Source organism: Mus caroli, chromosome 6, assembly GCF_900094665.2.
Source record: "Mus caroli chromosome 6, CAROLI_EIJ_v1.1, whole genome shotgun sequence".
NCBI lineage: Eukaryota > Metazoa > Chordata > Mammalia > Rodentia > Muridae > Mus > Mus caroli.
In genome coordinates, this window is record NC_034575.1 from 69171015 (window position 1) to 69182677 (window position 11663).

Below are 11663 nucleotides of genomic sequence, written 5' to 3' on the forward strand. Positions count from 1 at the left end.
TGTTCCCAAGTCCAGATTCATCTGACATGGTCACCCCCACCCCAGTGCTTACATCTCATCCCTGTGACACTGAAGATATGTGTCTGAGAGGCCTTGGTGGCCAAGCTGGTACCATGTCTATCCTGACCCTAAGATTAGTTCCTCGGGTTTGAGGTTGCAGCAACACTGACCGTTCAGGCCCTGGTCAAGGTGGGGCTGTTGCTTCTTCCTTGGCTTCTTTCTAAGGAGCCACCAAGAGGCAGAAAGAAATGAAGAGACACAAAGCAAGGCAGAATAGCACTTCCGATGACACTGTCCGCATTGCCCGGCAGATACGGCACTAGACTGCAGCCAAAGGACTCTCTGAAACTATTAACAAGGTTGTGAGAACTTGTGACCAGTCTGTGAGGTGCTGTGTCTGGCTGTCACACCACTCAGGACATCATTAGTGTCACCAGTGGCACAGTGGAATGCCTGGTGAGCTGAGAAACACAAATGAGGCAGGCGTGGTGGGCACACACCTGTAATCCCAACGGGACGTAAACCTGGTGTGGCAGTGCTCACCCGTATGTGGTGGCACTCAGGAAGTGGAGGCAGGAGCATTAGGAGTCTAAGGTCATCCTCAGCTACATTGACAAATCTGAGACCAGCCTGGGCGACATGAGTCCTTGTGTTAAAAAAAAAAAAAAAGAGAGAGAGAGAATCAGGCAGTGGTGGTGCATGCTTTTAATCCCAGCACTTGGGAGGCAGAGGCAAACAGATTACTGTGAGATCAAGGCCAGCCTGGTCTTCAAAGCAAGTTCCAGGACAAGCAGGGCTACATGGAAAAAAAACAAAAAACAAAAAACAAACCCTCTCTATAAACAAACAAAACAAAACAAACAAAAAAAGAAGATCTTGTGACTCTCTGAAGAAGGCCATTTCCCAGCCGTCCTTGGGGTTAGCTGTAACTAGAGTAGCAGGCTGTAGTGTCTCGAGGCCACAAAACTAGGAGAACCCTGGAACCACTTCCAGAGTGTCATTTTACATCACATGTCCAACTATTTACCTTCATCTTGGGGCTAGCTCCCACCCCATACAGCCTGTGAGCGCTGGAGGACTTTCTAAGGAGCCTCCGTAGGAAAGGCACTGGCAGGTCTCAGAAAAGGATAGGGGTCCTGATGGCCGGGGGTCAGTAGTGGCCTAATGCACTCAGACAGCACCTGCGCTGCAGCGAGCCCTGATCTGCTTTTTCTCTAAGCCCAGCCAGGTGTGGACATAGCCTCAGAGGACCACATGTCAGCTGAATCCCATCTCATGCCCAGGAGGGGTGGCTGGGGGAGATGGGCATCTGCTTCTGGGTAAAGCTACCTGAGAGCCACAGGGGACACAGAAATCTCAGCCTCACAGGGCACTTTCCTGTTTGTCTAATGCTCCTCTCCCTAGCACCAGCCAGGAGTCTATAGAATCAGAGGATTTTAAAGTAAGGGGGGAGTGGGAGGTCGGTGGCCCCAGGAACACCCTAAGTGTGCCCTTCCGGCACTTACCCTGCGTCAAGAGCCAGGAAGGAAGCTCTCAAGGGCGTTGCATAAGAGTAGAGGATTGAGAAGCTGGGGTGGGGCTAGAGAGGCTCATTCTGACCCCACTCAGCATCCCTTGCACAGTCCAGAGCGTGGGGATCAAACGAGACCCCCTTGTTTGACGATGAACAAAGTCATGCTGAGGGGGCTTGGGAAGGGGGTAAAGGACTAGGAACCGACATTGGCCAGCACAAGGGAGGTGGACAGGGGTGTCCCTGCTAAGAAGACCTGGAGGGCTCTCAAGACACAGGCAAACACTGAGGTCAGCCTGTTCCCATGGAGTCCAGCCCCCAGGTCCTCTCCCCTACTATAAGAGCCCATGACTCAAGTAGGGTACTAAGCAGTAGACAGCCATGGCCAAGTCGCACCTACTGCAGTGGCTACTGCTGCTTCCTACCCTCTGCTGCCCAGGTGCAGGTGAGTCCCCAGCCTCCCTCACAGAGGCCTCTCCAGCACTTACTGAGTCAGCTCCGTGCCCAGAAAGACCCCAGTCTGCACATAATCCAGAATTTAAAGACCAGTTAGCTGAGGCACAGAGAGGCCCTAGGGGCTCATCCAAGGTCACAGTTAGTGGGATGGATGTTGAAGCTGGAGGACTCAGAGCTGCCTGGCAGAAGCAATGGCCACTCTTTTGCAATGAATCTGGGTTGGAGGTGGGGTGAAGGCAGGGTGCCGAGTGTATGCTGGATCCTGATGAGAGTTGCTCTGACCCCGACTCCAGCTATCACGTCGGCCTCATCCCTGGAGTGTGCACAAGGCCCTCAATTCTGGTGCCAAAGCCTGGAGCATGCAGTGCAGTGCAGAGCCCTGGGGCACTGCCTACAGGAAGTCTGGGGGCATGCAGGAGCTGTGAGTAGCACCAAGTGGGCACTGGAAATCCAGAGAGGAGGAACTGGGGTGGATTCTGAGCGGACCTTAGGAAAATGGAGTTCCCACAAGGCTGGGGTGGCAGGGAATGATGGAATGGTATAGTATGACAGGAAATGGTGGGCAGAGTAGAATAGAAGGAAACATGGTGGAATGAGATGAACGGGGTGGACATGGTGGGTAAGACAGGGTGGATGTGGTGGGTAAGAGGGGTGAGCATGTGGGTAAGATGGGGTGGCTGGGGTGAGATGAACAAGATGGTATAGAACAGGGTGGATCAAGTGGGTGGCACAGAATGGGATGGAATTTGCACAATGGGATGATGGGTGGGTAGCTTTAAGGTACCTGTCAGCCTGTGTCTAAGAAAACCTCAATCCCTGGAGTTAGGAGCATGCCCCCAACTCATTAGCCTCACTTGAGACCCTTTCTTCCAGAATGATCTGTGCCAAGAGTGTGAGGATATTGTCCACCTCCTCACAAAGATGACCAAGGAAGATGCTTTCCAGGTGATGGGAAACGGAACCGTGTGCTCTGGTAGAGGCCTGGCGTCAGGGGACTCTGGTGGGGGCAGACCTCAGAAAGACCAGGCTAACCCTCCCTCCTCTGCTCTCCCAGGACGCAATCCGGAAGTTCCTGGAACAAGAATGTGATATCCTTCCCTTGAAGCTGCTTGTGCCCCGGTGTCGCCAAGTGCTTGATGTCTACCTGCCCCTGGTTATTGACTACTTCCAGAGCCAGATTGTGAGGACCCTGACCTACCTGCCGCACAGTGCATGTGCCTAAGTAGCCACTTACCTATATAAGTGGCACCCCAACACATGCACACACACACACATACACAACACACAACATACACACATATACNCCCCCCCCCCACACACACACACTTCCCACTACAGCCACAGGAAGCTCAGTCTCTTCATACAGATACCCAAATCAGAGCTTGCCTGCTCAGCATACTACAGACATTGAGACCAGCCCTCCATCCTCTCACCCACACATGCCCACATTCTTATTTATTGTCACACAATATGCTCACACAGTCACTCTTTCCTAGACACATGCTCCCAGGCCCTACACAGCCCCATCTCTGTCTTTGTCCCTTCCATAGCGTCCTAAGATGCAGTACTTCACCCAGTCTGCTCCCCATAACCCCAGGCTCAAAGACTGTAGCCCTTGTCCCTGAATATGAACCTGGGCAGAGAGGGGTTCCCTCCTTACCCTAAAAACCCTCACCTGTTCCATGCCCTAGAACCCCAAAGCCATCTGCAATCATGTGGGCCTGTGCTCACGTGGGCAGGCTAAGCCAGAACAGAATCCAGGGATGCTGGATGCCGTTCCAAACCCTCTGCTGGACAAGCTGGTCCTCCCTGTGCTGCCAGGAGCCCTCTTGGCAAGGCCTGGGCCTCACACTCAGGTAAGCCAGCCCACCCCGGCCCATTCTCAGCAGCTGCTGGGAATCCAGAAGGCTAGCATGGCCGCTGAGATGCATGGGCACCCAGAGAGGCTGAGCTCAAACTAGGAGGCAGAGACGGCAAGGTCAGGAAAGGTCACACAGCCATAGTAGCTCCCAGCCTAACCACACTTCACTACTTCCTTCCTCAGGACTTCTCTGAGCAACAGCTCCCCATTCCCCTGCCCTTCTGCTGGCTTTGCAGAACTCTGATCAAGCGGGTCCAAGCTGTGATCCCCAAGGTAAGGACCACACAGAGCTCAGAGGGGCCCCCAATAGCTGCACCTTCCTCCACCTCAACACTCCAAGAAGGCTGTGAGGAGTTAGATGAGGAGATACCCACACATTGCTCCTACCCAAGGAACCTTGAGGCTCAGGTATGGGAGGTTAGGTCAGAGCCAGCCTTCACTTCCAGCAGATCACCATCGGAAGGCTGAGAAGCAGTGGTTGTCACTGTAGGAAAAAAGTGCATTAATTTCTCAAAAAACAAAACAAAACAAAACAAAACAAAAAACAAGTTCACCAATAGTCAGCATCTCTTCTGTCCTCCAAACCCATGGTAGCCTCTGCCAGTGCCTTGTCAGCTGAGGATTGTCCTCCCCACAAATGGTCATGACCTATCAACACTAACCTGAAGCCCACATCAGTCATAAAGACAACAGGGCACACAGTCAAGCCTTTCTGAAGCCTGTGTGATGGAAGGAACGTGCAGACTATAGAACAGGATGAGCTGAGGGGTCGCACAGATAAAAATGGTAACAGACAGGTCAGCCAGGGAGAGGCTCTGAAGAGGGTAACAACTAAGCCAAGATCTAGGAGAAAATAAGGTCCCCAGGGGCCACGGACATCCCTCCATCAATAAAAAATGAGCTCAATCAGATGTTGGAGGGAGGGACTCTGTAAGGAGGGACCAGGAGCAGGGGGCAGCATTTGGGGTGTAAATGAATAAATAAATGCCTTTAAAATGAGCTCAGAGGGCTAGGAAGATGGCTCAGTGAGTGCAGTCCTTGCTGGACCCGAGTTCAGATACTTGCACCCTCATAAAAGTTGGGGGGAGGGGTGGGCTGGAAAGATGGCTCAGTGGTTAAGAGCACTGACTGCTCTTCTAGAGGTCCTGAGTTCAATTCCCAGCAACCACTTGGTGGCTCACAACCACCTATAATGGGATCTGATGCCCTCTTCTGGTGTGTCTGAACTTACATACATAAAATATAAATAAAAGTTGGGAGTTAGCAATGCACATTTGTAACCCTACACACCAGGTAGTCAGAAATAGGCAGATCCCTAGAGCATGCTGGCCAGCCAGCCTAGCCAAATGGATGAGCTTCAGGGTTAGTGTGAGACCTTGTCTCAAAAAAAATGGACGGCCTGGAGATTCAGCTCGACAGTTAGGAACATTTGCTGCTTTTCCAGAAGAGTGAGTTGGGTACCCAGCACCACTGTCAGGCAGCTCACAACCCCCTGTAACTGCTGCTCTAGGGAATCCAATGCCCTCTTCTGGCAGCCAAGGGCACCAGCACATATGTGGCATACATATACTCAGATACACAGACATATGTAAAAATAAAAATAAATCTTTAGAAAATAATTAGGTAGGGAGTGAAGTGACTAAGGAAGACACTCAACCTTGGCTCTGGCCTCCACACACATGTGCACATGTACTTAGACGTCTACATGCAAAACAAACAAGCAAACAGCCAGCCGTATCAATGTGAACATCACTGAGGATCAAAGGCATGAGCAAGACTGTTAAGAGACAATGTATAGACAGATGGAGACTGCATCAGAATTGCTGAGAGGGGACAGGCAGCCAACGGGGGACTGTGCTGCATTGCCAGGGAAGCCAAGAGAGAAGGGTGTTCGACTGATCGAAAGGCAGCTGAGCCATCAGGCAGGGCGAGAGTTAGGCAGGGCATGTGGGAGTGTTCCAAAAAGGGGAGCAGGCATGGTGAGGCTTCCTAAGGTCAGAAGTCATTCTAGCATGTTCTCCAGTCAGCAGGGACCAGAGAGAGGATAAGGCTAGGGAAAGAGGCATGGGTGAAGGTAATCCAGGAGTGAAGGCCATTTCACCAATGAGCAGCTTGGTCATTGACTACAGTGACTGTTTACATTGCCATGACAGGAGAGCCATGTGTGGGTCAATGATAACAGGTGGGTGTCTTAAGTGAAGTGCCCCATTTGGGAGCCATCACACTCCAGGGGTGTCCATACTCTGAGTCCTCCCCCTGCCTCAACCTCCTGGCACTGGGGCTAGCTGTTCACATGGGCTGAATGAGGAGTAAAGGAAAAAGCCACACCCTGGTGACTTCTGTCACCCTTCAGCTAGAGCCTGCTTGGAATTGGAGTTGAGGTAGGAGACATGCTGGCTTTCCCAGGGGTTCCAAAAGCCAAAGACATGTCAGCTCTGGGGCCAGCAGAAGGAACTGTCTGTCTTCCTGATGCATAAGCATGGGAAAGTAGGTGGCCCTCGGTCAGGGAACGGGTTTGAGTTGGGTCAGGCTGTTAGACGCCATGGCCTTGCAGCCCCCTTTCAAATGACTCAAGCCTTTAGAGTCAGCTCTTTATGTGGTGTCAACTGCAGATTCTCTCAGTAACTCCAGGTGCACCTGAGTCCCCTGCTGTCTGGGATGTTCAGTGACCTGTGGACAGAACTGCTCTCTTTCCTAGAAGGGAGAAAGGGGATGCATCGGGGTGCCCACTCAGTTGGGCACAGTGACATCATGCCAGAAGAAGGTCCTATGGTTGTCCTTTCTCCACCTTCACCCCAGGGTGTGCTGGCCGTGGCTGTGTCCCAGGTGTGCCACGTGGTACCCCTGGTGGTGGGTGGCATCTGCCAGTGCCTGGCTGAGCGCTACACAGTTCTCCTGCTAGACGCACTTCTGGGCCGTGTGGTGCCCCAGCTAGTTTGTGGCCTTGTCCTCCGATGTTCCACTGAAGATGCCATGGGCCCTGGTAAGACTGCCATTCCCCGCCCCACACACACCTCTCCCCAACTCACATCCCTCCAGTGCACATGGGAGGGAACATGGACAAGGTGGGGTTCAGGAACCAACACTTTTTTTAACTATTTATTTATTTCTATGGATATGGCTGTTTTTATTTATATAGCTGAGGCTGGCTTTGAACGCCTAATTTCCCTTCCTCAGCCATTCAAATGTAAGATTAAGGGCTAGCATGGCTGTACTCAGCTTCTAGCTCTCTCCAAGTGGACTTCTCCCAGTTGAGTTAAAGAGTGATGGTGGGGGGGAGGCAGGGGGGAACAGGGCAGGACCCTGGGAGAAGGCTAAGTTCTTTTTTTTGCTCCAGTTTGGACATCTATATACCCCATGTATGCCTGGTTCCCACAGAGGCCATAAAGGATGTTGAATCCCCTAGAATTGGAATAACTGACAGTTATGAGCCACCATGCGGGGCTCTGGGAATCGAACCTCAGCCCTCTGGAAGAGCAGCCAGTGCTCTTAACCATGGAACCATCTCTCCAGCCCTAGAACCAACACTTGTACAAGACAGTCCAGGGGGAAGGATTAAAACAGAGTCTTACTACGTAGCACAGGTTGGCCTTGAGCTTGGTGCAATCCTCCTGCCTCAGCCTCTCAAATACTGGCATGACAAGATATGTGCCTCCATACCCAGCTTGCTGGATAATTCTAACTGCTTTCTCTTTAGCCCTCCCTGCTGTGGAGCCTCTGATAGAAGAATGGCCACTACAGGACACTGAGTGCCATTTCTGCAAGTCTGTGATCAACCAGGCCTGGAACACCAGTGAACAGGCTATGCCACAGGCAATGCACCAGGCCTGCCTCCGCTTCTGGCTAGACAGGCAAAAGGTAGGGGGCCCACGGGTTGGACATACATGTGTGATGGTGCTGAGCTAGAAGAGACTTTGTAGTGAGACACACACGATGCTGGTTCCCAGCTTGGTGGACAGGATGTGGGTCAGACAATGATGGGATTGTCACAACTGTAACTGGCTAATAAGAGACATCAGGGACCCAAGGCTTTGGACTATGGAACATCAGCAGGCCTTCTTTATGGACTAAGCACAAGAAAAGTCCTGTTAGTCCCAGCAGAAAAGGGTCAGACTGTCTCTTGGTTTCACTTGATGGTGTATTTGCCACACTGTTTTCCCAGTGTGCCATGTCACCCCCATGATGGGTAGCATTTGACAGTACCTAGCAGGCACCAGAAAATGAGAAAAGCCAGGGTCAGCTGGAGCAAAAAAAGAACTTAGCCTTTTCCCAGGGTCCTGCTCTGCCCCACCCTGCTCACTCTGTAAAGTCCTGCAGGAGAGAGCTGGAAGCTGGTACCATAGTGCTAGCCTGTAATTCTAGCATTTGGAAAGGCTGAGGAAGGAGAAATGGGAGTTCAAAGCCAGCCTCAGCTATATAAATAATGAGTTCAGGGTCAGCCTGGGCTACATGAGACCCTGTCTGGTGAAAGGAGACAGAGATAGGAAAGAACATGAGGAAAGGGGAGGAGGCTTGGGTAAGGTAGCTCACTGGCATGGCCACAAGGCCAGACAACCAAGTTTGATCCCTGGGTTCCGTATGGCAGAGAGAATCAACTCCTGTAAACTCTCCTTATGAACGAACACACACACACACACACACACACACACACGAAAACATAATTTTGAAGTCAGGCTGTGGTGGTGCACACCTTTAGTCCTAGCCCTTGGGAGGCAGAAGCAGATGGATCTCTTAAGTTTGAGGCTAGTCTACAGTGTGAGCTCCAGGACAGCCAGAGTTACACAGAGAAACCCTGTTTCACAAAACCAAAAAGAAATCAACCACCACAAAGAACTGAACAGATCGTTCTGTAAGCCTATGATGAATTCCCTCACTACAGTGGAACTTTCTTTAGAGAGGGTCCTAGGTAACTTAAACTGATCTTGAACTTCTGATCCTCCTGCCTCCACCTCCTTTGTACTGAGACTACAGGCACGGACCACTCTACTGAGTTTCATGTAGTTCTGAAGTTTAAACTAAAGGTTTCATGCATGCTAGGCAACCATGAGACGATGTTAAGCTGCAAGCCTGCTCCAGCTCCAATGCCCTGGCTTCCTCCAAAGAAACCTGTTTCAGCCAAACTTAGATAGAGTCCCTTTTTTTAAAGACTCATTTTGTGGTTTTAGTGCATGCATGTATGTAAGGACATCATGTGTGTGTGGTTCCCAGGGGGGTCAGAAGAGGCCATCAGATTCCCTGGAACTGGAGTTAAGAGTGGTTATGAGCCATCATTCCTGTCCTCCAAAGCGCAGCAAGTGCCTAACCCGCGAGCCATCTCTTCAGCCCTTCGGTTGAGTCTTTAATGGTCAGCCAGGCACTGATGGAAAAACACAAACCCACAGTGGGGAGTGGCCGAGTGAGGTAGAATGCCAGGTCTGCATGATAAGTCCTCTCGTAGAGGGGGTCTACATATTGTGTCTTTCCTCAGTGTGAACAGTTTGTGGAACAACACAAGCCCCAGCTGCTGGCCCTGGTGCCTAGGAGCCAGGATGCCCACATCACCTGCCAGGTATGCCCACTCTTCAGCTGGTTCCAGGAGTCCCCTCTGTTCCCACAGTCCCACCCTCCTTGGTCTATGATCCTCAAGAGCCCCATTTCTTGGATCCAGGAAGCCTAGGGCTCAGAAGCCCAGAACTAAGTGTACCCATAGAACAGGCTTTGGTCTTGGAGCAGAAAAGAACACATACTGACTAGGTGGGAGGCGGCAAGTCCATGATGGGATGGGCAGCTGGGGGCTGGGGTATGATGTTCCTTATTGCATGTGGTGTGTTTAGTGACCAGTTTGTTCTATGGTGGGGCTATAGTATGAGGTGGGGGTCCCACTAAGTCCCTGAGGCCATTGGCTTAGGAAATGGCACAAGGGGTCCTGAAGGTGAAGTGAGAGTTGTCTCCATAGCCCTGAGAATTAGACGTAGAAAGCTGAGGCCCACGTGCTGTCTCCAACAGGCCCTTGGTGTATGTAAGGCCCCGGCTAGCCCTCTGCAGTGCTTCCAAACCCCACACCTCTGAGATTGCGGTCTCCAGGTGAGTCCAGCCTCCTGGGGAGAGGAATGGGTCTTTGCGTGCTAAGGTTTGGGCACAGACGGTCATCCTGCCCACTTCTGTAGACTGTGCCATCCTACCTCCGCCAGGCACAGTTCCAGGCTCCTCGGGGTCTCCAGCGTTTCCATCAGGAAAAGGCAGTCTTTTGGACCTATTGTCACTCCTTGCTCTCCTCACTCCACCCAGCCCTCTACAGCTTCTATCTAAGGCTTCATCACATCTGAGCTGCCTGACCTTAAAGATACTCCATGTTCGAGCAATGGCCAACATTTCTTAGAGCCCAGGGAAAGTCACACTTCACTGTCTCAGCTGTCTCTCCCTCAGATGCCAGCAGCACCATGGTCACCTGACCTCACCCTGCCCAGGCTCCCTGTTTTCTAAGCCAGAAATAGCTCTGACACCAGAGTCAGGAAATGGCATGGGAGTGGGGTGCGCAAAGGGCAACAGTAGTCTCTCAAGTGACCCTGACAGTAATCTGGCCCAGGTCAGAATGTACTTAAAGCCAGCAAGCACTCACTGGGCAGTCATTTATCCATTTGTTCCCATTTGTGAAAATCTGCTGCTGTGCACAGCTGGCCCACCACTTCTAATGTGAGGAAGGACTCCAGCACTGTCACAGGACCCCAGCCACTGTGGGCAGAGGGGCACTTCAAGTCAGTAAGTCCCTTGGGGGCCAATTTAATGTGCCCCTCCCATCAAGTCCATCTGGGTGCCCGAAGGGAGGCAATCCAGGAGTCACCTTTTTCTAGCTCTCAGGGCACCAGGCCTTGCCTGCTGAAGAAGAAATTGTGAGAGACTGCCTGAGTTCTGGTCCCAACTCTGCTACCAACAGTCAGTGGGTCCCTAGTCTAGCTGCAAGTAGCCCAATGAAGGGAACCTGGCACTTATGAACTGTCACCATCACAGTGACAGTGACCCTACCCCACCAGTAGCTTCTCTCCTTGAAAAAGACCTTATCTCCCACACTAATGCTACTTCCTTTCCCACAGCAACCGGTTCCAGAGGACAAGCCTCAGCCTGCACCCTCAGCCCTGCGTCAGTCTGTATGTCCCAGCTCTAACCACAGACCAACACCACCACCACCACAGTGGTTTCTGGCTCCCCCGGTGATGGGGGGGCGGCTGGCCCACGTCCTCTGGAAGCCTTCAGAAGGGGCTTCAGGCCTTCGCCTCCACCAGAGCCAAGCCAGCTCCCATAGCTCCCACAGCCCTGTCGTGGCTCCAAGAAGACATCGGGTAGAAGCTGGGTGTAGCCACACCAACCCCTTGCTAACATTTCTATGAAATCCAAACTTGAGAAGAATAAAGAATGGGAACATGGAGCCTTATTCTAAGGGCTGTGGGCGAGGTGCAGTGACAGGGCACTTTCCTAGCAAGCAGGAAACCTGGGTTGGACCCCCAGTACTAACAAGAAACACTGTTTAAAAGGTAGTGTGGTAGCTCTTGCCTACACTCTCAGATCTTGGGAAAGCACAGCAAGAGGACTGTGAGTGTTTGCGGCTGGTCGGGGATACAGTGAAAAAGAGAAAAAAAGAAAAGAAGGGAGGGATGAAGAGAGGAAAAGAAAGACAAGACAGGAAAGGAAGGAAAAGACACAGAAAGGAAAGGAACAAAGAAAGAAAAGAGACAGAAAAGAAAGGAAGAAGGAAAAAGTTAAGAAAAGGGAAGGAGCCGGGCGTGGTGGCGCACGCCTTTAATCCCAGCACTCGGGAGGCAGAGGCAGGCGGATTTCTGAGTTCGAGGCCAGCCTGGTCTA

The 11663-nt window shown here is 51.8% G+C and overlaps 1 protein-coding gene across 2 annotated transcripts; it reads left to right on the forward strand.

Moving 5' to 3' along the window:
* The first annotated feature begins 1891 nt into the window (after positions 1–1891).
* Sftpb (surfactant protein B) lies at positions 1892–9875 on the forward strand. Of its 2 annotated transcripts, none has more exons than XM_021165854.1 (10): positions 1892–1955; positions 2260–2387; positions 2840–2911; positions 3021–3146; positions 3658–3822; positions 4011–4100; positions 6627–6810; positions 7525–7685; positions 9295–9375; positions 9813–9875. In XM_021165854.1, the coding sequence occupies exons 1-10, from the start codon at positions 1892–1894 to the stop codon at positions 9873–9875; spliced, it is 1134 nt and encodes a 377-aa protein (XP_021021513.1). The 2 variants fall into 2 exon arrangements, with proteins under 2 accessions (XP_021021513.1, XP_021021514.1); XM_021165855.1 differs by having other exon boundaries at positions 6696–6810.
* Positions 9876–11663: the final 1788 nt, after the last annotated feature.